Here is a 25316-nt window from a genome sequence, read left to right as displayed (position 1 = left end):
TTTGAATCATCCTATGACTCGACGTGGTCTGGAGATGATAAACACAATTCTACAGAATTTTGAAGGTTCAACAGATGATATGCAGAGAAGGCAGACATGGAAGTATGCTTATTTGTTTGATGAAAAAGTGTTTTTTGATCTCCAGAACATAAACTGCAGCGAACTCATTTTCATTTTAGCTATGATTGTGAAAGAGACGTATGACGACGAAGGTGTTGGTGATATCACTGCCATATCACATATTCAAAAGGGTTATAGTTGGGAATTCTTAAAAGATTTCCTTAATCAAGTTGCTTCTGACATAATCCAGCAATTTCTTCGAATAGACGAAAACCGGGGAAGAAGCGTTGGTAAATTTTGAGGGCAGAACACAATCTCGGCTAATGGATCTGCTACTTTATTATTATTTTCTACTTTGCAATCTTAATTAATGCGTGTATATGTTTAGTCAAACAAGCATGGCTTATATCATTAGTTGCTGGTTTCTTCTTGCTTGTCTTGTAGAGATACTGTAATTGAGAGCTTATTTAGTTTGTCTTAATGCTTTGATGTTTCTCTGCATGTGTGTCTCTATAATTTTTTCCATGGAAGCTGTAAGCTAAATGCGTTGGTTGCTTTTTTATCGATCTTCAAAGTTTTGCTTGCTTTAATTGGCCTCAAGTCTATGGAAGAGACGCTGTCTGATTTAATAGATGTTCTTCAACTGTTTTTACCAGTAATTCCATATGAGTCCCAACCTAAACTATGTTTTCTCACAATCATTCACCACACACATATGACACAATACAACTTGATTTTTGTTGTTTTCTGGACTGTGCAATATTGAACCTTAATTGACACCTTAGCTTATTAGAACCTTAATCCAAATTCGAATGAAGCAGATCAGAATATCGAAGAATATCCTAAGATAGAGAGAGCAAACCCCACATCATGATTCTTTACTTGATTATTTCATGGTGTCTCATTTTGTGTTGAGGATGTACCAATGAAAACTAATGGAGGATAAGCTTAACTACTAAAACACCTAGCAATTCTGAAATTATATTGGTTTTGCTAGGAAGAAAATGGTATTGTAGGAAGCTTTTTCTTCCATGTGGTCCTTCCTCTGATAATTTCTTCAATTTTTGGCTCTGCTCTGCATTAGTTTGTAGTAGATATGTATGTCTTAGTGGCCCTTTCTCAAAGACCCTAAGAGTCCTCCTCCTTCAAAAATTTCTTTTGCCAAAGAAAATCCATTGAGGAGACTGATATCATTTTCCTGACTTGTTCCATTATTAAGAATTCCATCTTCATCTGGTTGGCAAAGGGATTGAACTGTATCTGAACTCCCACATTCTTATCTATATTCGAGCATGATACCGGACAGTTAGTAAGTGTAACACCCCGTCCCGAACCATGTCGGAAATTTTTGCACGTTGATCGAGGTTGACCGTTGACCAAGGGGTCAAAAGTTGACTTTTTGATCCTGTTGGAATTCTAGGTTGACTGAGGTACCGTTACAAAGTACACGTTGGCACGAGTTTGTAGACTGGTAGCACGTCGAAAACGGAGCTACGGTTTGAAAGTTATGAGCAAAACAAGTTGAGGTCCAAACTGTCCAAGGGGTGCCGGAGTTGACTTTTTATTCATGCAAGGTTAAGCTTTAACTCATGCATGGTTGTGAAGTGCTCATCGATACGAGTCCGTAGACTAGCGGCACGTCCGATTTGGACATGTGGTTTGAAAGTTATGGACCTGTAAAGTTTTTCAAATACTGTATTATTTAATATTATTTTTACACGCATAACGAGGTGCCACGTGTGACTCAATGAAGGTGGCCATGTGTCACCATGGTGAAATGCCACATGTCAACATGTAAAAAAAAAAAAATCAAATTATTTTATTATTTTTGAATAATAATATTATTATTAATATTATTTAATTATTTCTTTTTCTTTTCCTTTTTCTTTTTCTTTTTCTTTTTCTTTTTCTTTTCTTTTCCCCACGTGGGAAAACACCAATCCTTTCTTTTTCTTTTTTTTCTTTTTTCCTTCTTCTTCCCCGAAATACACACACACACACACGCAGCTTTTCTTTCTTCTCTCCCGACCGTCCCTCTCTCTCCCGTGTTTTTGAATTCCGGCCACCCATAGCCCTCACGCGCCAGCCACCAAGGAAGCCCACCACCTCGCGAGCTTGGCCGCCAAGTTTCACGGCCAGCCGCCGCCGGACGCGCGCCGATCGGGCCGGAGAAGCCGCCGGCCGGCCAAGTTTCTCTCTCCTCTTTTCTTGTGTTTTCCGGCCAGCCCACTCCCAATTGAGCCTCCTATCCCCCTATTTTGGGTCCTCTGAATCCAAAAATGGCCTCCAATCTCAAAAATTCGAAGCGGTTTGCGAGATATGGAGAAGTGAACACCGGCCGAACCTTTCCGGCCAAATTCCGGCCACCTCCGGCGGAATTGGGGTCGACGGAGACCGGATTGGTGATCCTCGTTCCACGAGCTTCGATTCGGTATATCATTCGACTATTTTGGTTAACGTTTGCGTTTAAGCCCCCGGGTACCGGGTATTATTTATCCGAATAAAATATTAATTTATTTGACTATCTGTGAATTTTGTTCTAGGAGTACCGGTGAGTCGTAGAATTGATCCCGTAGTGGATCATGGGTTAATTGCGTGCTCAAGGTGAGTGATCCACCTTCAAATTAATTTTGGAGAATTTAATTGATGAATATATTATGTGTGAATTAAATATTTGGAATTTAATTTCTATGTACCAAATATTTATTGGATTTATTGTAGAATTATTTATGAATTTATTGGATTTAAGAAAATGTGAATTCTACAAATTTATGCCGTGTGGAATTATTTTATGGTTTTGAGGATTTTGAAATTGGTGTGGTTTTAATGGTAAATTGGGCACGATTTGAATTTCAAATATTTCAAGGGAAATATTTGGTTATGTTGGTGATTTCAATTTTTATAAAATATGCCCATGAAATATTATGAGATTTGATTATGATATTTTGAGCATTATTTATGCTATTGGGAAAATGTGGATATTTGAATTGATGGATTTGAAAGTTGGTGGATTTGAAAATCATGGAATTTATGGCATTGATTACAAAGAAATTGTGGGAAAATTCCCGGTTCAAGCGGATGGATTATGCCCGCTATGTTTATGAAAAATGTGAAATTTGTTTTATAATTTAAATTGTGGATTTTATGATTTTTAGATGCACCGTGCACGTACTGGTGGATTTTATGATTTTTAGATGCACCGTGCACGTACTGGTGTTCTGATTATGTGATATGGTATATGTGATATGGATATTGTGCACACGGATATGATTAGCGTGCAGGTGGGTGTGAGTAGCGCGCAGGTGATATTATGAGGGTGTCCTGTGGATGCCATCGGAGAGGGCGGCCACCCCCCTTTGGCCGGGACACCAGGTTAGCAGCGGCGCAGTGGGACGCCACGCGACCGTATACCGGTTTCTTTCTATAACCTCCTGTCTGGCGGTACCTTGGGACGCTGGGTACTGTTGGCGCCACTGGTATATAGTGGGTGCATCAACTGATTTTTGGAACTGTGTTTTAAAAAAATAAAATAAAATAAAATGTTTTAAAGCTGTATTGGAATTAAAATTTATTTATTACTGTTCGGATACTCATTTGATGTCTTGGTTTTTTGGGGAATATGAATAAGGGTTTTGTGACAATGTTTTAAAAAGGGGAACCTTTCCAACTGAGAGAATTGTAAGGGTTTTGAGAGAAATTATTATTTTCCAAATAATTATTATTGATATACCTATTACCGTGGTATTATATTGTATAGTAGTAGGGTCGCTCACTGAGATGATTAGCATCTCACACTCTTAAATTCCGTTCCTCTAGGTACCAGGTTGTCGGCGTTCACTCGGAGCAGACTTGATCTTCCTCGCTGTTTTAGTTCGTACTGTACCCTGTTTTTCTTTTATTGCAGTTGTAATATTTCTTTCATTCTTGTTGTATTTATTATGCACTGGATTACTGTATTTATTTTGAAGTGCTGCAATTTGTGGAATCCATTTGTAGTATTATGGGAGGAATAAGGGGATATTTTTAGAAGTGTGTTTTCAGTGCAGGTAGTTTGTGGTAAGTAAATCCCTTAGGGGAGGCTCTGCCGGATTTTCCGTTGGAGAGTTCGGTAGGGTTTCCCTGGGATCAGGGTTGTCTAGGGTTCCGGGGAAGGAATTCTGGACGGGTCCTGACAGTAAGATTCCAAATTGTTGTCAGGGACAGTATGAAAGAGATGAAGTAAACTTAGAAGAATGTATAATGGATAAATAAACAGATTGGCAACGAGTGATGCTGCAGTTTGTGTTTTCCTCAAGCATCCATGTTTACATGATGATTCATGTTCAAATCACTTCCCTTGGGCTGCAAAATTAGGGACTCGAATTAGTAAGTATATATATGCTTACCTTTAGATTGGATTTCTTATACTTTGCCTTATCATCCACCTTGACAACTTTCTCAGGGACATCTTCTTTGATAACCTGCTTCTCTATAAACCAACCAAGGCAAAATCTCAGCCGTAACCTCTTCTGGCATTTTCAAGAGGCGCCTTGTTTGCCTGTTCATCATCACCCCGGTGCTGTTCCATAATTTTGGTATAAGCATAGTTGATGGAACATAGAAAATCATGATCAGTAAAAGGGAATACAGTTTCAAGAAATAGCTGGTTCCACGTGCGAAAATATGGCCAGTGGCTTGACCTTGGATTAGCTAGTCTCGCCCTGATCCCGTTCTACCTAGATGCTCCAACCATGTATCAATCTCTAACTACCTTTCCCCTGCAGAATTCTCACATGCACTCTACTGGTTCAAGTACATACATACCAGGAAGAAACCTACTTTAGAACTTGTTACAAATAGACCTTGATTCTTAACTAGCCATAGACCTTATAAGTTACCAAGCTTTATGTTTACTTCCTGCTTTTGGTGAGAAAATCTTCTATGGAACAGTGGTACCAGCTAATCTGGGTACCATCTCAACTAATTTAATGACAAATTTTTAAAGTTTACCATTTCATTTTTCCGTTTTATATGTATTGCAATAAATATTTATATTTAATTTTAATTTACTGAAATATCCTTGATTTTCCATCTTTTTTTTGCCTTTTCAATATATATATATATATATATAGATATATACTAAAAGAAAGACGTCAGGGCCACCGTTGGAAATCTGTTGTCCTGAAGGTTTTTCGTGGATGTCACAGCAGTGTCGGCATTCTTCTACCAATTGTGGTTGCTGGCGATGGCTGAAAGAATAACATCTCACAGCTTAATTTTATTTATTATCATGCATATCTTTATTTTGAAAAAAAATGAAATTCAATTTTAAATAGTGAGCTGTTATTTTTAATTGACATGACAAATTTAATATATATCATTAAATTACTTTAAACTTTTAACACTTGGCATTAGATAATTTTGGATGGTACAAGTACGAGGTCAGCTGATACAACGTTTCATACAAGATTTTTTAGCTGCCAGTAACACCACATTTAATGTGGAAGTTAATGAACCTGTAAAGGAAAGTCGGCATGTGGGGACTTGTATCTTCATTATTGGTTATAGGAAGGAAGGTGTTTGGAACTTGGAGACCCCTTAATGGAGAAGAAAACAGTAGACTTTGAGCAGAGTGACAGTGACAGTCAACGAGACTCAGCTTTTTCTGTGCCTTTTATTTTCTTGGCAATGTTACATTTTTATTTTTATTTTTTTTCTTTTTCTTTCATTTGCATAGTTCCACTCACTTTCCTTCTTCTTCCCTTTACTCACTGCCCTCTCTCTTCTCTTCCATTATATCTGTACCAAAAAGAAATACAAGATTGATTGCTAAGGGATATAGTCAACGGAATCTCTTATTCCTAGTATTGTATCTCTACTCAGTTAAGTAACTATATCATCAGCTTCAGCTTCAATGGAAGCACAATCTAATTCCCAAAGCTCAGCACCATACATGAAGAAGAATCTTCTGCAAGCACACCCTTGCTATGCTGGTTTTTATCATTATCGTGGGCCTGAGAATCAATTTGACTGGACAGATGATCATCTGCTGAATCTAAAAGGGATCGTCTTGAGAAGGTATACTACTCCATCCCAATTGGCCCCTGTTGTCAAAGAAGGCTTGTTTTCGTTGCAGGGAACAGTTTCTCATAGAACCATTGGAGCTTTAATGGTTTCGGCATGGAACCTGTACTATTTTCCCGAGAGAAAATACGTTTTCCCAGAAATTCCCACAAACACAACCCCAGATGATATAGACTACACTGCATTAAGAGGGAATAACAATCTTGGAGGAGTAGATGAGAAGATTTATTGGCCTGTGGATGATTCTGTAACCTGTGCTATTGGAGCTTATGTTGCTGCTTGTTTGCTTCGACTTGAAACGAAATCCGCCAGCAACTTTGTCAATGCATGGAAGCACATCAAGAGTCGGTATTCTGAAATCAATAACCGCCCGTTTTTGATTAGGGGCCTAAATCCCATTGAAGAAAATCTTGATTCCATTCGAAATGCATTGCAGGAATGGCCAGTGTTCACGAATACATTAGCTAGATTTCTGTATCATTTCAATGAGCTAAGAGGACATGTCAAAGGGTATGCTAAATTTGCATTCGAGCAGCATCTTTCACTTACTGGACTGCATAGTTACCATCTGTTTAGAAGAGTTGCTACAAAGCTTAATGCAACACCAGATGATCTTTCACTAGCTTTGGATCATCGAATGACACGACGTGGGCTGGTGGTTGTGAAGAAAATTTTATTGAATTTTGATCGTTCAACTGATGATAAGCAGAGAAGGCAGACATGGAAGTATGCTCGTTTGTTTGATGAAGAAATGTTTGTTGACCTCCAGTCTAGAAACTGCAGCGAACTCACTTTCATTTTAGCTACGATCCTGAAAGAGATGGATGAGGACCAAGGTGTTGGTGATATCGCTCCATATTACATATTCAACATAGGCGTGAATTCTTAAGAGATTTCCTTAATGAGGTCGCTTCTGACATAATCCAGCAATTTGCTTCAAATAGACGAAAACCGGTGAAGTTGGGTTACTTTTCGAGGGCAGAACGCAAGCTTGGCTAATGGCTTTGAAATTCTATTATTATTTCTGTTTTCCAGTCTTAATTAATATGTCTCTGTATATATTTTGTTAAACAAGCATGGTTTATATCACCAGTTCTTAGTTTTCTTGCTTAGATACGTTCAGATTGAGAGCTTGTTTAGTTTCCTCTATATGTCGTGTTAGCATATAGGTATTGAGCTAAAAGTGTTGCTTACTTTGACTTAGCCTGGATTGTTCAGTCTATGAATTGATGAACTATGAACGAGTTGTCTGTCTGATTAAATAGATGTTCTTCATGTACAACATAATTACAACAACTGCTTTTACCAGTAATTCCATTTGAATCCCAACCTATAACTATGTTTTCTCACAATCATTCACCACAAACATATGACACAATGCAGCAGGGATTTTGTTGTTTTCTGGTACCCTTTTTAGGACTCTGCAATATTGGACTTTAATTGACACCATAGCTTATTAGAACCTTCATGAAACAAGCAGATTCAGAATATCAAAGAATCCTAGGACAGAGAGAGTAAGCCCCAAATCATGCTTCTTTACTCTGATTATTTCAGGGTGTCTTATGTTGGGTTGAGGATGTACCAATGAAAACTCATAAAGGATGAGCTTAATTACTAAGATACCTACCAATTCTGAATTAATATAAATTTTGCTAGGAACAGATCCTCATTGTCCTGACTCTACTTCATTGTTAAGAACTCCATCTTCATTTTATTCCTGATCGTTTTGTTTATGGATATTGCATCTAGTTTCTGAATGAGAAAGAGACATCATGGTACATTAGTTTCTTTGATTCCTTCCAAATCTTGAGGCATCCATCCTATGTTTTTTTTTTTTTCTTTTTTTTTTTTCTTTTTTTTTCTTTTTTTTTTTTTTGGGTAAATAGTAGGGATGTCAACGGGGTGGGGCGGGATCGGTTTTTAAAATCCCGTCCCCATCCCCGTGGGAGATTTTTCATCCCATCCCCGCAGTTTTTCCCGTTTCTTTATAAGCGGGGCGGGGACGGGGATTCCCCAATCGGTGGTGGTGCGGGGACAGTTTCCCTTTTTTTTTTTTCATACAATTGAATTAATGTAATAGGATATTACACAAACAAGATTACTAATCCAAGTTTCTGGATATTACAATAGATACAGAACCATCCAAAAACCAAATAATATAAAAAAAGGAAAGTTTAAATCCCTCTACGTTTCCAGTGTTCTTCATTGCAATCCCTGCCAGGGGAACTTATTCAGATGACTCAAGCATTTCATTAAAAAAAAAAAAAAAAAAAAAAAAGGAAATCAAGACTAACCTGAGGGAGGAGGTGATGCTCACTAGTGGTGGCCGCGGCTGTGAAGAAGAATCGGCTGAGAGAGCTGAGGGAGACCGGAGATGGTGGTGGCGGCACTGCTGGAGCTGACTGCTAAGGGAGATCGGAGATGGTGTTGGCAGCACTACTGGAGCTGGACTAAGCAGAGATAAGAGAGCTGAGGGAGATGGTGGTGGAGCTAAGGCAAGGGAGTTGAGTGGAGACTGGAGTGTGACTGCTGAGTGGTGTCTGGTGAGTTTGTGTGAGAGGAATGTGTTTGTGTTTAGGGCCGGCTAGGAGAAAAGGAAGGAATAAATTTAAAGTTTCAATTTTCAAAATATTAAAAAAATATATAAAAAAATAATAATAAGGTAAATACATACGGGCCGGGGTCTTTAATCCCCGATCCCGGCCCAGCTCCGTTTCGGGTCTAAGAAAGTTATCCCAAGCCCGCCCCGTCATCCCGTTTTTGCGGGAAAAAACCGCCCCGTTAAGAACGGTGCACCGCGGTTTTCGGGATAGGCGGGGCAAATTGACATCCCTAGTAAATAGTTACCACCTATTGTTAATTCTAAATGCTTATTCTCTTTAGCCAAAAAGATCACAGATTCTAGAGCACATAAAATCTTTTCCCATTAAGCAGAGGAATAAAAAAATGCATGAGTTATTGGCTTGTCACAGAGCTGTGATAATTAAGTAATATTTGTTAAGGAAACATTCTCACCGGCTTAGCCACTCTTCAAAACCAAAATTAAGTAGCAATTTACTGTTAAAAATAATTACTGAATTACTTGAAATCACTTTTATAATTGATTTTTTAAAAACCCTTTTCTAAAAAGAAAGGCAAGGTAACTTTAAACAGCAGGAAAAACAAAATAAGAATCAAAATAAGAATAACAAAAGAGTTGAAAGGTTTACCTCCTGTTGCCAGTAACAACATATAATATATATAACGTGTAAATGACATAGTAATTAAAAGAGCTAATGTTCTAAATTCCCACTTCTGTGAACGTTGTAACGGAAAGCGGGCATGTGGGCCCTGTATCTTCATCATTGGTTATGGGAAGGAAGGAGCTTGGAACTTGGGGAACCTTAATGGAAAAGAAAGTAAATAGGCTTTTAAGCAGAGTGACTGTGAGAGTGAATGAGACAGCGTTTCTCTGCCTTTTATTTTCTTGGTAATTAACATTTTTCATCCTTTGCGTAGTTCCACTTACTTTCCTTCTTCTTTCCTTTGCTCTTTGCCCTCTCTCTTCCTCTTCTATTTTTCTTTACCCCAACCAAAAAAAAAAAAAACACAAACAAGATTCATTGCTTAGTTATAAAGTCACGGTACTCTCTCTTTTCCTAGTATTGTATTTGTACTCAGTCTAACTCACTATGTCATCATCAGCTTCAGCTCTAGCTTCAATGGAAGAACAATCAAACTCACAAAGCTCAACACCAAGCATGAAGAATCTTCTGCAAGCACACCCTTTTTATGTCGGTTCTCGTCATCTTCGTGGGCCTGAGAGTCAATTAGACTGGACAGATGATCATCTGCTGAATCTAAAAGGGATCATCTTGAGAAGGTATACTACTCCAGTCCAATTGGTTCCTGTTGTCAAAGAAGGCTTGGCTTCGTTGCAGGGAACAGTTTCTCATAGAACCATTGGAGCTTTGATGGTTTCGGCATGGAATCTGTATTATTTTCCCGAGAGAAAATATGTTTTCCCAGAAGTTCCTACAAACACAACCCCAGATGACATAGACTACACTGCGTTAAGAGGGAAGGATAATCCTGGAGGAGTAGATGAAAAGATTTATTGGCCTGTGGATGATTCTGTAACCTGTGCTATTGGAGCTTATGTTGCTGCTTGTTTGCTTCGACTTGCAACAAAACCCGCCAGCAACTTTGTCAATGGATGGAAGCACATCAAGAGTCAGTATTGTGACATCAATAAACGTCCTTTTTTGATTAGGGGACTGAATCCCACTAAAGAAAATCTGGATTCCATTCAGACTGCGTTGTCCGAATGGCCAATTTTCAGGAATACATTAGCTAGATTTCTGTATCATTTCCATGAGTTAAGAGGGCATGTCAAAGGGCTTGCTAGATTTGCATTTGAGCAGCATCTTTCACTTGCTGGACTGCATGGTTACCAACTGTTTAGAAGAGTTGCTACAAAGCTTAAAGCAACGCCAGATGAACTTTCTCAAGCTTTGAATCACCGAATGACACAGCGTGGGCTGGTGATTATAAACACCATTTTACAGGGTTTTGCAGGTTCAACTGATGATAAGCAGAGAAGGCAGACATGGAAGTATGCTCGTTTGTTTGATGAAGAAATGTTTGTTGACCTCATGACTAAAAACTGTGGCGAACTCACTTTCATTTTAGCTATGATTCTGGAAAAGATGGGTGAGGATCAAGGTGCTGGTGAGATCACTTCCATATTACATATTCAAAAGGGTTATAAGCAACTAGACAAGCAATTTGCTTTGAAAAGACGAAAACCGTTGAAGAAGGTGGATAACTTTTGAGGGCAGAACACAAGCTTGGCTAGTGTCTTTGATATCTTATTATCATTTCTGTTCTGCAATCTTAATCAATGTGTGTATATCTGTAGTTAAACAAGCATGGTTTATATCATCAGTTGTTAGTTTCTTGCTTGTCTAGAGATGTTCAAATTGAGAGCTTGTTAGTTTCCTCTATAATGGTGTTTTTATATATGTATTAAAGCTTAAAGTGTTGCTTACTTTGAATTAGCCTCCACTGTCCAGTTTAGGAAGTATCAACGAGTTGTCTGTCTGATTAAATAGATGTTCAGCATGTACAACATAATTACACAACTGATTTTACCTGTAATTCCATACGAATCCCAACCTATAACTATGTTTTCTCACAATCATTCACCACTCATATGACACAATACAACATGATTTTTGTTGCTTTCTGGTACCCTTTTGAGGACTGAGCAATATTGACGTTAATTGACACCTTAGCTTATTTGAAACCTTCATCCAACTTTGAAAGAAGCAGATTCAGAATATCGAAGAATCCTTAGACAGAGAGAGCAAACCCCACATCATGCTTCTTTACCCTGATTATTTCAGGGGGGTGTCTCATTTTGGGTTGAGTATGTACCAGTGAAAACTCACGGAGGAAAAGCTTAATTAAAAAAAACACCAAGCAATTCTGAATTAATATGATTTTTGTTAGGGAGAAAATGGTACTGTAGGAAGCTTTTTCTTCCATGTAGTCCTTCCTCTAACAATTTCTTCACTTTTTGGCTCTGCTTTAGTTTGTAGTAGATGTGTATATCTTAGTGGCCCTTTCTCAAATGACCCCAAGAGTCCTCCACCTTCAATAATTTCTTTTGCCAAAGAAAACCCATTCAGAAGACTAATATCATTTTCTTGACTTACTCCATTATTGAGAATTCCATCTTCATCTGGTTGGCAAAGGGATTGAACTGTATCTGAACTCCCACATTCTCGTCTATATTCAAGGATGATACCTGACAGTTGATGAGACTCCAAAATATGGTCAGGTATAGTCTGTGAAAAAGAGATGCAGTAAACTTAGAAGAATGTATAATGGATATAAAAAAAATAAAAAATAAAAATAAAAAAGGGCAAGGAATGATGCTGCAGTTTGTGTTTACCTCAAGCATCCATTTTACATACTTTACGTTGTTTACATGATGATTCATGTCCAAATCACTTCTCTTGGGCTGCAAATTATAGACTCAAATTAGTAAGTATATATATGCTTATTCATCAGTAGCTTAGATGGTTGATGAGCTCTTCTAAGTTTGGTTGTGGAGTTTTTATTTTAACCTTTAGATTGGAATTCACATATTTTGCCTTATCATCCAACTTGACAATTTTCTCAGGGACTTCTTCTTTGATTGCCTGCTTCTCTATAAACCAAGGTGAAATCTCAGCCCTCACCTCTTCTGGCATTTTTGAGAGGCGCCTCGTTTGCCTGTTCATCATCACCCAGGTGCTGTTCCATATTCTAGTATAAGCATAGTTTATAGAACATAGACAAACATGATGAGTAAAAGGGAAAACAGTTTAAAGAAATACCTGGTTCCACGAGCGAAAATATGGCCAGTGGCTTGACCTCGGATTAGCCAATCTCGCCTCATCCCATTCTTCCCTGATGCTCCAACCCATGTATCAATCTCAACTACCTCTCCCCTGCATAATCACACATGCACTTTGCTGGTTAAAGTACATCCATACTAGGAAGAAACCTACTTCTGAACTTGTCACAAATAGACCTTGATTCTTAACTAGCCATAAATAAAACCTTATATGATACTAAGCGTCATGTTAATAGAATGATTCAACTGGACTGTTTCAACTTTTTGAAACTCTGTTGGTGGCCCTATAGGTGAGTCAGCATGTATATGTATGTATGTGTATGTATCATTATTATATGTATGTATGTGTATGTATTATTATACAATCTTTAAAAGCGGTGGATTTTCCAATGTTCATTACATTAAGGATGCTTGGCTTATAGACCATTTTTGGTATTACTAATATTCATGGTGATGATTAGACATACCAGATTGGATATAGATGGATTTGAACTTGCATTCTTGACACAACCCAAATGAGATTGTTCCTAATCATTCCATGCGTGGCTCCAAATCCGTCACCGAGGAGTCCCGACATCCAAACATGGTTTAATGCTGTTTCCTATATACAGACTCAGGAATACCTATAAGAATATGATTATTTGCATAGAAGAAGACATGAGATCTTCCCAGCTATTGTTGTTATTTGAAGCCTCTTTTTTGGGGCTTCTCTCATCTTCTTTTGTGTGTGTGTGTGTGTGTGTGTGAAATGGTTGAGTTCTAGGACGATCTAATTTATTACCTGAAGAAGATTAAGGATGCTCTCCAAGGTTGCAGTCTTATCCGCACCAACTTCATAGGACCTTATAACAACTGTCTGTCTGTATCCAACACCTCCTTCGATGATAATTCCTTGTCGGAAAGGATCAGCAAACTGCTTCTTTGTCGGAATATTTTGTCGAATTTGCTCACTGCTAACATGACCATTTTCAGCAACAGAAGCAACTGAAGTGAAACTGCTTGCCACTCCAATATTCTGGCTCACCAAATCAGTCCTTGCATTAGACCTGGTATAAGTCCCGTTAATCTTGATGTTATTCACCTTTTGGATAATTTGCTCATGATTATCCCTATTGGAAGAGCAGCTTATAGGACATGAAACTGGATATGAGAAGGTAGCCATTATTTTTCTGACGTAAATGGAAAAAGGTTGGAACAGAGAAATGGGCAATGAAACATTTTTATAATGGCTTGTGTGGAAGATCTTTTAAAGGAAAAAGTTAAACCAGATTAGGGGACAAAATGAGGAACTTTGTTATGGAGTTGAGTATATCAATGATGGCCTCGAATGTGTTTTTGAAAGATGGTAGTTTGGGTACTGAAAATTTAAGATTTTGGTATCTTAGAAGTGATCGAATGGGAAAGTGATAAAAATAAATAAATAAATAATTTCCTCTTGGCATTTCTTGGTGGTGTGTGAAAAACCAAGGGCCCAAAAATGTTTGTGGGTCTGTTGGCATGGCATTGGAGTGTCCCTATGCTCTATTTTATTGGGCCTCTGTGCCTCTGCTAATGAGAGTCACTCTGCTAATGAGAGTCACTCTCTCTCTCTCTCTCTCTCTCTCTCTCTCTCTCTCTCTCTCTCTCTCTCGACATTTAAACAAGAAAATGAGAAAGTTCCCCCCCCCCCCAAAAAAAAAAAAAAAAAGAAGCCAAACAATGCAAAGAAAATTCATTCTAGAATTGCCTTCTGTTGGGCACACTTTAGTTTGGCAAAATATTCAATATTGTCTTGGTTATAGGATCTCATTTGAAGTATAAGGATACCTAATTAATTAGTCAGTTATATAAATACAAAACAAAAAATTAGTCGGTTATTTGAATACTCATAAAAATGGTATTTAGCAGTCAGAACTCTTATATATAATACTATAGAATTCAATAGTCACATATGCAAGTAGAACATGCTATTAATGACGTATCCAATTTTTTATATTAAAGATGAAGCTATTTTCAATATACATATATATGTATAAACTTGTTTACCTATAAAGCAGTAGTTTTTATACACCATCTCAAAAAAGAAACAAGGAAAATCAGGTTAGTTTTGATTTTTCTAGAGGAGTTGTTTTGTTAGATTGAATTCCTAACTGCTGGCTAATACCAATAAAGCTGTATTGAATACGAAGTTGAATTCTACATAGCTTATGTTTGTAGGAAATTTATTTCTAAATGCCAATCCGAAAAACGTTTGGTTTGTTTCTCTATGTTAACAAAAAGCAAGGTCCATTTTTTGTTTCATGTGAAGCATATAAATTTAAGAACAAAAGCATTGTGATTATATATGATTTTTTTTTTTTTTTTTCTTGTGACAAAGATTATATATGGTTAAGTTGGGGAATTAAGCTTGCTTCTTAATACTAAAGCATTCAGAATTTTGTGGCATCCAAACAAGGAATTAGAGATCTCTGGAAACATAATGAGACAATTTAAAGTAAATTGGGTAGCTTTCGTTTTATTTTTTATTTATACAATGGTGTACTTTTCAGCTCAATACGATTTTTTCAATGCTGTAATTGTTCTATGCTTTAATAAATTATTTAGGCAAATCACCCTTTTTCGAAAATGTTCAAAATTTGCTTTATGGTTTTTAATTGTTTATGTTTTATTTATCTATTCCTCATTCACTTGGGAATGACCAGATTAAACACTTATTTTTGGACGCTTAATTTTAAAATTTAATTTATCATCATTGGTGATGATGAAATAAATATCACAATTACTTAAGGGATAGAAAATTACGCATAAAAATAAAATTATAAAAACAAACTAAACATATGATTACCATTAAACTATAGTAAACACTTCCCATCTCTCTCCCTTCCTCACACACTTATTCTCTTACCTCTTCTTGGTCATCTATTCTCAAAAGCAACTTTCTTTAGTTCAAAGCTCTGTTTCATAACAGTTGTGCAATAAAGCCGCGCGGCGGGGTGGAACTTCATCAGTAAGGGGTAATATAACCGTAACTTGAGCATTTGACAAGCATCGTTAAGTGCAAAATTACACTAGGCTGTGAGAACAATCTAAATTTAGCTTCAAAGCTTCATCAAGTAAGCTCATGCTCACACCTCAGATCATGAAACTATTATATGAATAACTGTCAAAAGAAATACACAGAGAGAGAGAAAGAGAGAGAGAGAGAGCTTAGCACTTAGCAGTCCTCTTGTTTTTATCTACCAAAAGTCCAACAGTCCAGAGGATGAGAGAAACAAGGTCAAAAAATAAAACCCAAAATAACGACTACGAAAATGACAAGGTCAATGAATCTACATGTACCATAAAGTAAAACCAAAGTAAAGGGTGTTTCATAGGAAGCCAAGACCAAATGATGTCAAGGATCACATATCATTTCTTCTTCTTTATTTTATTTATTTATTTTTTTTTATTTTTTTTTGTGTGTTAATAAAGCACAAAATGTCAAAACTTCTTAGCTCAGCAATCTATACAATTGCATAGAAAAAGGGAGGGAAAAAAAATGTTACCTTTCAATACAATATATGAATGGGGCAAATGGGCAAACGCCCTCTTTCTCTTCGTCCCTCTTATTTCCTCCAAAAATGGTGAAAGAATGAACAAATATAATAGTAAGAAGACTACTTGGAACATGATACAGAGGTCAAATTTATCTTATACCGGTTGTTGAATCTTTGCCGCAAAATGTGACTTCTCTTATGAATAAGTAACGACCCAACCAATGGATTCAAGTGCACCCACGCGCAGAGCAGTAACCAAAAATGAGATGAATACTGTTGGACTAAACTATTCAGGTTGCCCACCACACCCATTAGTGGCTGCATTTAGAGCAATCTGTGAAAAACCAGGAATATTTTAGGAAAAATTATATAAAGTGAATATTTTTGGGGCACATATTCAAGGAAGAAATCTTAAACAACTTACCGAGTGGTGGACAAAGCAGCTTGCAGGACTTGGCGAATGCCTGAATGCCTCTCTGTTGCAATTTATCTGAGGAACACAATATTCAATCAACAGCCCTATCAAGTTTTTGAATCAACAGTTTCTTCAACGGCTAGGATAAGACTTTCAAGGTATTTAACTGCATGTTGCTTGTAGTCTTTGCCTAGTTGTTTTAAAAGAGCACTATAGGTACAAAAATCAGGCTGAATTTTTTTATCAGCCATTTCCCTATACAAACTCATAGCCTCCAGCCAATTGCCCATGTTGCAATTCTCATTTATTAAAATGGTGTATGTATACTTATTTGGAAATATCCTTTTCTCTTCCATCCTGCTAGCAAATCTGTAAGCCTCATTTATTCTCCTTGCTTTGCAAAGACCATTTATCAGAGCATTGTAGGTGACCACATTTGGAGAAACACCCTTCTTTTGCATCTCAAAGAAATACATAAATGCCAGCTTTAGTCTCCCCATACCCGCATGTGCATGGATCAAAACGGTATAAGTTACAACTGAAGGGGACAATCCTTTCCTTAGCATTTCCTTGAATAACTCTCTGGCTTTCAAGAGGTTTCTACTTTCCAAGTGAGCATTAATGATGCTAGTATATGTTATGTGATCAGGCAAAATACCAGCATATTCCATTTTCAGCAATAAGTCACATGCTTCTCCCAAACTGCCCAATTTAGAAAGCCCACTCACAAAAATATTGTAAGTGATCAAATCAGGAGGGAAACCCCTCGCTACCATTTCTTCCTTCAAACTATATGCTGTGGATCTGTCACCAAGCTTTAACTCACCCACTATTCGAGCATTGTATGAATAGCGGTCCGGCTTTATCCCTTCAAGCAACATCTCATCAAATAACTCCTTAGCCATTGATAAATCTCCAAACCTGCAATATCCATTTACCATAATTGTATACGTAAAGACATCAGGATGAAGCCCTTGATTGATCATTTTCTCCTTGAGTTCCCGAGCAGCCTCCAAGTCCCCCAATCTGCACGTACCATCTATAAGAGTATTATAGGTCACAACAGTAGATATGAGATTCCTACATCTCAACTCATCAAACAACAGAAAAGCCTCATTTAGTCTTCCCAACCTGCAGTATCCATTTAAAAGAGTGTTGTATGTAACTATATCTGGCATCAAATTCTTCTTTAACATATCATCAAACCATTCTCTAGCATCATCCATTTTTCCAAACTTGCAAAAACCATATACAATTGTGTTGTAAGTAGAAACTGTAGGCAAAGCTCCTCTTTTTATCATCTCTCCACCAATGCATAATGCCTCACCTAGCAAACCTCTATCGCAATACCAATAAATTAAAGGGTTATATGTGTATGAAGAAACTTTCAATCCTGATTTTAACATTTTACCAATCAGTCCCTTTGCCTGTTGGAGTTCCCCTTTCTTTGACAAGCCATTAATCAACACATTATAAGTAACATCATTAGGTAAACACCCTGTCTTTTGCATCTCCCAGAAAAGATCTTGCGCCTGTTCCACTTCGCCTTCCTTGCAAAATGAACCTAACATCGTATTATACGAAACAATTGTCGGCTTAATTCCTAACTCACCCATCCTTGTATAAACTTTTTTAGCTTCACTTGAAAGATCTCCATCTCTAAGTATCTTGAGGATCCTATTGCAGTTATTAACATCTGGAAGCAACTCGTTTCTAACCATTTTATCGAAAACCGTTAAACACTGCTCGATCATTGATTTTTTCGAATATATCCACAGCAAAAGTTCAAGAAGCTTGACAGAAACCTCAGCACAGACATACCCATCAAGCAAAACATCCACAATCCCATGCATATTTACGCAGACCGCCCTCTCCATGACCCAGTACGCAGGCCGCATCAAATTGTTCTTAACCAGAATTTCAAGAATCGCACAGAAAGCAAACTCGGACCGGTTAAAGTCCGGTTGGCCCTCGACCCACCGAAAGAAACGCAAAGCGATTCTGGGTTTTTTCCCAATCGAACCAAGGACTCGTATAAACAAGTCAGGGTCAAGAATAACTTCTTGAAATTGATGGGAAACCCAGTTACTGTTGCAAAAAGCCCAAGGCTTTTCTTCAATGGTATCGAATATAAGGTCTCTGTAATGGATCTCTGAGGTTGTGGCTACGGTGGAAGCTGAAGAGCAGTTGTGGAAGAAAGAAGAAGAGATGGGAAAGAGAAGTCGTACCTTGAGAGAGAAAGGTTTTATTGTAGTAGCAGTTGAAATGGCAGTGGCAGCTAAGGCTTTTGAAGCTCTCACGCAGAGGGTCATTGAGTAGAGAGACTAGTCATGCGGATTTGGGACAAAATCAGCTTTCAAATGCTCATTGAATCGCAGTGGATATTTTGTTGGTGTTTGGCTAATGACGGCGGCGCCGGAATGGTTCTGGTCGAGTTTGGGAGGCTCGACGCAGAGAAAGGTTGCCTCAGATAGAAGAGAGTATAGCTAGGAATGTAGATGCGGAGACGGACGATTCAGCCTCTAGCAAACCCGAGCCCAGCAATGTTGGATACTTGAACCGGATTTTTTTTTTTTTTTCTTTCTAATTTTAGTATTTATTTATTTATTTATATATTTATTGTTCACTTTTCTTTCAATTTTTGTCCCCGAAAATTGTTTATTTATTATTATTATTATTTTATAAGGAAACGAAAAAATCGATTTATTTTGCTAGGAATAAACTTTTTGAATAACATAATTTGTCTATTATTTATTTATTTTTATTTCTGTTTGATGCACAGTTAATTGTCTAGGAACCGAATAAATTTCATACCATGGATTAGATCTTTGAGATTGATCAATTCTCTAATCTTTAGTCCATTCATATTGAGTATCGAACTAAATTAAATTAGACTTGTTTTAAGGGTTCCTAACAAAAGTTTAAATTGATTTGTTGTAATTTTAAAATTACAATCCACTAAATTTTAAGAAAAGTTAACCAAGAAGATCTTTAAAATTATAATATATTAGGGCGTTAATTATATTAGTTTAAATTTTTTAGAAATGTGAATGTGAAACCAAGGCATTTAAAAGGATGCTTTGATATGTAAAATAGAGTTTAGTAAATAGATAATATGCAATTAATGTAACAAGAACATCCTAATCAAATAGTTGAAGCCCTGATGATCTTAAGGGCATGTTTGATAATTTGGATGATCTTGGACTATATTGGATTGAAATGAAATCTTTTTATCCTTGTTTTTGGAGTAATATAGTATTTGACTAGACCATGCTAATTTGGAACTTAATTAATATTCTATATTCAAATAATTTATGATTTTATAACAAGTAAAAAATTATAAAAAAGGTGTAGGAATATCGTGGATTGATGCACCTCCATCCATTCCATGCATACGTTGCAGCTCCTACACCATTAACCAATAACAAGATTGATATTTGGGTGTCCTTCAATAATGATATTAAAGTAAATTTAACTATAGATATTAAAGTTTGTCCCCAAAAAAAAAAAAAAAAAAATTAAATTTAAGTAACAATCGGAATTAAATCAAAACAGGGGAGAGTCAAAGAAATGTTGATAGATGAACTTGCATAGAAGGGAAAATTGTTTAGCCACGCTAGCGTACAAGAAATTCTCTCTAAAAAGATTAACCAAAAAATTAAATTTGAAAAAAAAAAAAAAAAATGCATCAAATTGGTGTTGAAAGAATAACTGCAAATGGCATAATCTACATCCCCAACTGTTATGATCATCTGCACACGAAGCAGCTAACCAGCCATCAATTTTTGGAGAATGGCCTGTCAAAACACATTTAAAAAGGAGAAAGATAAGAAGTCTGGATCACATTCAAAGATATCATGAAATAAAAGTCCCAGAAATATAATCAAATTCAAATGATAATAGAACGCAGAACCTTTGAATAAAAGGATTAAACTGCAAAGAAGTGAATCTCAGAGAGCTCCAAACAATTTAATAAAATTCCAATTATGCTTTGTGATGAAAACAATACATTGACCTTCAAAACTTTATAATAAAAACAATACTGTACGCAGGCACATCCATAGACACATATTTCTGGTGGTAACTTACGGGACAGGAACGGTAAGATTTCAGCCCCTGATGTAATTCATGGAATGAGACTAAAAGCTTTACTGGATGAAACTCAACAGATTGATTTTGCCCTCTCTTGTCTGTAAAACTGATTAATTCTCGTTGCAAAAGGTGTTCAAATGCCTGTAGAAGATTCCAAATATTGTGGAGATTAATCTGGGATGGAACAGAACAGTACCATAAAATTAATTTATAACGCAAGTCTTACAAAGAGATATGCATACCCTTAAACATACACTGCGTGAGTAATAATCGGGTGTCCGTAGTGAATCATGTATGCTTTTGTACTCTGCCACATGTGACATACATGTAAGTTATTGATAGTTTATGAATGACAACAAAAAAACACCAGGCTAGAGGTTTACCTTTCATCATTGAATTGAAGTTGTATGAATTCTGCTCCTTAACCTCCAGTCTCTTCATGCATACCAAAATATATAATTCCACTATGGAGCAATCTGCTTGAATATAGATAATATGCATTGAAAGCGATTAAATTCAATTAGAGAAAAGATTGTTATTGAAAATTCATAATAAGCTTTTTAATATATCAACCTTTTAGGGATTCCAGTTTTGGCTGCCTTTGGACATTTGAGAGAGCAGCTTCAAAATTCTCCAGTGTTAAAAATCCATTTTCCAGTTTCATATTGGAAACAGCACGAAACCTAATGTCAGTCTATGAGTGGTAAGTTTAGTGGGGGAAATCAAATATGATCACTACTAAAGGAGATAAAAATTTTTTTAAAAAAAAATACATAAAAGTAAAACTACAAGGAGAGAAACTTACAGAAATCCTAGTAAATGGTTGGCAGTTGAATCAGAGTTCATATATGTATCAATAATTACTTTAAATCTCTTATCTGCTAAAACGTTCTATAACATGTCAAGGACTTGACCAGATGAAAGAACATATCTTCTATGGTTTAGGGAAAAAAGATAGGTATTAGTTTTGCTAATTGGCAATGCATAAGCATCTGACCAGATCTAAGATATAGAAGTACTAAGTTAACTAGTTCCATTATTAGGGAGTGTAAGTTTCCTTAGAAAATTAGAATTAAATAGTTCCATTATGTTATTTATCACTAACATAGGCATTATGCTTTACACGCTAAATGGCAGAATTTAAGCCTGTGCATGGAAACATCAGAAGTCTCATATAAAGGATTGCAATAAGAAACAGCAAACTTCCAAAAATATTCTCATTCAGTTCAAAAGGTTTTCAAAAATTAACCTAAAGGATATCCAAAACATATTAGAAGATGAAATGGCACATTTTTCAAATTGACCATATTTATGTTATATCCCATTGACAGATATAGTCAAGAAAAGGATACTTGCAGCTTTGCATTGAATTCAACCGCATAGTCCTGAGGAAGGCTTGAGTCTATTGGCAATGATAAAATATGCTCCATCAATCTGGCATTAGTGGGGAAAAAAAGCCTTTTTAGGCTGGACCTGTCAATTTTTGGACAAAAGCTGCAGTAACATACTGAGGTAGACAATAGAATGTTACCTCTGTAAATCCTCACTAGATGGAGGAAGAAACAATAGCTTTCTATGTGAAAAACGAGATCTGACTCTTTTCTCTAGAAGCTGATCAGCATCCTGCATGGTACTCAAATCTCTTCACTACTAACAAGCAATTAAAACCATAATTCTGTGAATGCAGTCTGCATATATTCACACGCATCACCAAGAAAAAAGAGGTAGGTGTTTATGTTTTGGTTGATTGCATTATAAATTGGCTTGAAACAAACTGATGATCAATCTTAAAGAAAGGTCACCATTCAAATTGCTTCCTAATAATTTATCATTTACAGGAATTTGTTGATGACAATGATAGGTACTTAGTGTTGGTAACATTACTATAGTAAAAATGCAAAGGTAAGAAACTTCAAAAACAACATACCAGTCTGCAACTCACACCAATGACAACAGCCTGTGAAGTTACTGACTGCATTGCATCTAGCAAGCTATAAAGTAGTCGCTGTTTTCCCTGAAAACCAGAAAAGGAAGTATTAATATCATAATCAGAAATTGCAAATCTAACAGATAACAAATTTTCTCAAATCGATCTAATTGGTCTATCATAGGGTTTAACATGTGTTTTCCTGGCAGAAATCCAGGTGTGCCTAGGCAAGGAAGACAAAAAATGCCAAACCTAAAAATAGTTTTCTTAGTTCCCTGAAGTCATTACCCTCCTTTAAACCATACATATGTTTAGCCTGTAAGCCATACACTATTTACACCTAATCATTATACATATGCCGCATCACCATATTTAGTACATTTTTCAACCCCAAAAAATTTCACATTGCCAAAAGTAGAATGCTTAAATGCATCAGTCAGCTCTTCTCTATTGTAGCCAAATGAAACCCTCATTGACTTTAGCTCCATTAAGATGATAAACTGTAGCTTTCCGATAACCTTCCTATATTATACCTCTAACAACCAAAGGATTTCTCCATGTCTTTTTCTTTCTCGACCTCTTATCTATAGAAACTATTCATAACCACAATAAAAGTGATCAAACAGATATGACCACTATCTAAATGTTGTCCTCACAGTTGTGCACTTTTTACACTACAAGGATTTCTCGCTGTTGGTTCTCTTTGATCAAGTACTGCTTGCCCAAACTTATCGATAGCAAGTTCTCACTCTCCAATTAAAGAAGAGAAGCTTTGTGTCACCAATTGAGAGGTTTGATTAAGAGGGAAAAAAAAAAAAAAAAAAAAAAAAAAAAAAAAAAAAAAAACAACAACAACAACAAAATAATATGAAGAAAGATTTCAACCTTCAAGCTCCAGCATGGGGAAATGGAATGGGAAAGCATGAGGGAATCTTACCTGAGCAAATAGGTCAAATTCGTCCAGTACAAAAACGATTGTTTTATGAGCTAAACCACACTCCCTAACCACCAGAAATACAGATTAATCAATAATCAATACACCAGTTGTTGATAAGTTATATAAAGCAAAATCTGCACTCACCGTAACATGGCTATCATGAACTGGGAGTTATCATCAAATGACGCCTATAGATTCATATCAAAATCAAGAATATGTTATTTTATTAGATGGGATTCCTAAAAGCATTATAACAATCCCAAGCAAGATATTGGCATTACCATTTTTGAGAACAATAATTGATTCTCCACACATAGCTGCCTAGCAATTTCCTGAATGATTGAAAAACATATTAAACAGCCTCCATAGGGAGACTACTGTCAAAAATAAAAAGTCCAACCACTGCTGATATATCAGCTTAACTTCTATTGCATCAAAGTTTGAGAATTAAGCATGATAGACTATTAAGTGGAGGGGGAAAAAAAAGCATGAGATATCATACCTTGAAAGCGCAAACGTCCTCACTGTGCAAAAGGCCACTAAGTTTTATCTGAAAGACAGTGTCCATAAAAAATTTAGTCAAATTTAAGAAAAATATTTTTTTTTTTTTTTAAGTTCAAAAAAGAAAAGAAAAAAAATAAAAAATAAAAAGATCCATTTCCCCATTATTATGGAAGATTCTGAGCAACAGAAATGGAACACAAAAGGAAATGGTAGGAAAAAAAAAAAAAAAAGTTAAGATTAAACGGAAAAATTATCAAATATTAGCTTACCACAGAAATCATATCAGGATATTCTAGTAGTAAGTCCCTCAGAACAAGCTCCAGAACCTAAAACATAAATTAATAAGATTGAAAAATTGAGTGCAAACCTGATAAAATCAAAATTGAACGATTACACATACATACCGCAACTTTTCCAGAACCACGGGGACCAAGAAGCAGGACGGAGTTGTTACAGGCCTCAGTGATGGAACTCGATATCATGAACTTCAATTTGCTGCAAATTTTCAATTATATAAATATATATATATATATATATATATATTATTTAAAAAAATCAATTTCATTGGAAAACAATGCTTTTAAGAGTGAAAGTAGGAACTTGTGTGCAAAAAGAGTGGAATGATAAGGAATCGAAGCTAGGGATGGTTTTTCAGTAATTGATTTTCTTTTTTCGTTACTTTTCCGACTAAATTTTCTTGGGAACCAAACATAGAGCGAGAGAGAGAAAGAGAGAGAGTGTGTGAAACCTGTAGTTAGAGTCAGGAGAATCGGACAAAGGTTTGAAGATGAAATTGGGATCGCAAAGTCTGCTCCGCAGCAGACAAAGAGCTTCCTCTGCCGCCGGATTTTCTCGCCCCATTCGGACCCACCCACCCAATTATTAGGTTTCGGACTTTCGTTTTTGAAGAAGAAGAGGCCGAAGAACACACACACACTCCACAGATTCGGAAGAAATGGCGGGAAAAATGAAATGAGGGTTTATATAGGGCATTTCTTTGACTCCTCAGAGACAAGCCACGTGTTTTTTTCTTTACGTATAATTTGCAAATAAACCTCAAAATTATTAACATTTTTTTCCCCCAAAAAAAAAAAAATAGAATTAGAACACTTGCATAAAAATGAAATATATTATTACAAATTAAAACCCCAAAAAAAAAAATTCATACCAAATTTTATAATTTTATCTGAATTTTCTTATTTTAATTCAAATAATAATAAAATAAAAAAAAATCGTTACATTTTATAATGACGTGGGCCGAACCCATTTAAGTGGTACTGATTGATAAAAAGCCCAATTGCAACAACGTATCGTACGCCGTTGGCCTCCTATAGAAATCTGCCGCTTGTTATGCTAAAATGAGCCGGCTCCTGCGAAGTTGCAAATCCGAAAAAATATCGGCAGCGAGAAGCCAAAAA

At 36.3% G+C, this 25316-nt stretch overlaps 5 protein-coding genes and 1 long non-coding RNA gene across 12 annotated transcripts; 2 read left to right on the top strand and 4 right to left on the bottom strand.

Moving 5' to 3' along the window:
• The first annotated feature begins 2024 nt into the window (after positions 1-2024).
• Positions 2025-7435, top strand: LOC112493057 (uncharacterized). 4 transcript variants are annotated; one of them, XM_060813745.1, is made up of 5 exons: positions 2025-2491; positions 2604-2664; positions 3877-3930; positions 4258-4425; positions 4502-7435. In XM_060813745.1, exon 5 carries the CDS (start codon positions 5954-5956, stop codon positions 7010-7012), a length of 1059 nt encoding a protein of 352 aa, XP_060669728.1. In that variant the 5' UTR covers positions 2025-2491; positions 2604-2664; positions 3877-3930; positions 4258-4425; positions 4502-5953; the 3' UTR covers positions 7013-7435. The 4 variants fall into 4 exon arrangements, with proteins under 4 accessions (XP_060669728.1, XP_060669727.1, XP_060669726.1 ...); XM_060813744.1 differs by having other exon boundaries at positions 3335-3930; XM_060813743.1 differs by lacking the exon at positions 3877-3930.
• Positions 7436-7708: 273 nt separating this feature from the next.
• On the bottom strand, positions 7709-8925 carry LOC125419179 (uncharacterized). The gene is made up of 2 exons (XR_007238184.2): positions 8418-8925; positions 7709-8337 (listed from the first exon to the last, which is right to left on the bottom strand). It is a non-coding gene; the product is annotated as an uncharacterized LOC125419179 (long non-coding RNA).
• A 600-nt stretch (positions 8926-9525) lies between these two features.
• Positions 9526-11162, top strand: LOC107429412 (uncharacterized). Its single transcript, XM_048462395.2, has 2 exons — positions 9526-10833; positions 10887-11162. Exons 1-2 carry the CDS (start codon positions 9795-9797, stop codon positions 10928-10930), a joined length of 1083 nt encoding a protein of 360 aa, XP_048318352.2. The 5' UTR covers positions 9526-9794; the 3' UTR covers positions 10931-11162.
• A 143-nt stretch (positions 11163-11305) lies between these two features.
• On the bottom strand, positions 11306-16165 carry LOC107429411 (palmitoyl-acyl carrier protein thioesterase, chloroplastic). 2 transcript variants are annotated; one of them, XM_048462394.2, is made up of 7 exons: positions 16033-16165; positions 13290-13648; positions 12976-13109; positions 12489-12602; positions 12237-12405; positions 12062-12130; positions 11306-11954 (listed from the first exon to the last, which is right to left on the bottom strand). In XM_048462394.2, the coding sequence occupies exons 1-7, from the start codon at positions 16154-16156 to the stop codon at positions 11613-11615; spliced, it is 1311 nt and encodes a 436-aa protein (XP_048318351.2). In that variant the 5' UTR covers positions 16157-16165; the 3' UTR covers positions 11306-11612. The 2 variants fall into 2 exon arrangements, with proteins under 2 accessions (XP_048318351.2, XP_015895576.3); XM_016040090.4 differs by lacking the exon at positions 16033-16165 and having other exon boundaries at positions 13290-14133.
• Positions 15304-19084, bottom strand: LOC107429415 (pentatricopeptide repeat-containing protein At1g22960, mitochondrial). Of its 2 annotated transcripts, XM_048462392.2 has the most exons (3): positions 16448-19084; positions 16184-16357; positions 15304-16091 (listed from the first exon to the last, which is right to left on the bottom strand). In XM_048462392.2, the coding sequence occupies exon 1, from the start codon at positions 18748-18750 to the stop codon at positions 16546-16548; it is 2205 nt and encodes a 734-aa protein (XP_048318349.2). In that variant the 5' UTR covers positions 18751-19084; the 3' UTR covers positions 15304-16091; positions 16184-16357; positions 16448-16545. The 2 variants fall into 2 exon arrangements, with proteins under 2 accessions (XP_048318349.2, XP_015895581.3); XM_016040095.4 differs by having other exon boundaries at positions 15304-16357.
• A 916-nt stretch (positions 19085-20000) lies between these two features.
• On the bottom strand, positions 20001-25254 carry LOC107429407 (origin of replication complex subunit 4). 2 transcript variants are annotated; one of them, XM_048462452.2, is made up of 17 exons: positions 25138-25254; positions 24647-24953; positions 24303-24393; positions 24168-24224; positions 23897-23944; positions 23676-23726; positions 23539-23582; positions 23395-23458; positions 22458-22544; positions 22062-22153; positions 21883-21964; positions 21336-21421; positions 21104-21213; positions 20914-21006; positions 20773-20837; positions 20528-20671; positions 20001-20235 (listed from the first exon to the last, which is right to left on the bottom strand). In XM_048462452.2, the coding sequence occupies exons 2-17, from the start codon at positions 24757-24759 to the stop codon at positions 20206-20208; spliced, it is 1257 nt and encodes a 418-aa protein (XP_048318409.2). In that variant the 5' UTR covers positions 24760-24953; positions 25138-25254; the 3' UTR covers positions 20001-20205. The 2 variants fall into 2 exon arrangements, with proteins under 2 accessions (XP_048318409.2, XP_024934341.3); XM_025078573.3 differs by lacking the exons at positions 21336-21421; positions 25138-25254 and having other exon boundaries at positions 21104-21224; positions 24647-25100.
• Positions 25255-25316: the final 62 nt, after the last annotated feature.

Source organism: Ziziphus jujuba, chromosome 12 (assembly GCF_031755915.1).
Source record: "Ziziphus jujuba cultivar Dongzao chromosome 12, ASM3175591v1".
NCBI classification, from domain to species: domain Eukaryota; kingdom Viridiplantae; phylum Streptophyta; class Magnoliopsida; order Rosales; family Rhamnaceae; genus Ziziphus; species Ziziphus jujuba.
Note: the sequence above shows the minus strand (reverse complement) of the source record. Positions and strands in the feature narration are given on the sequence as shown.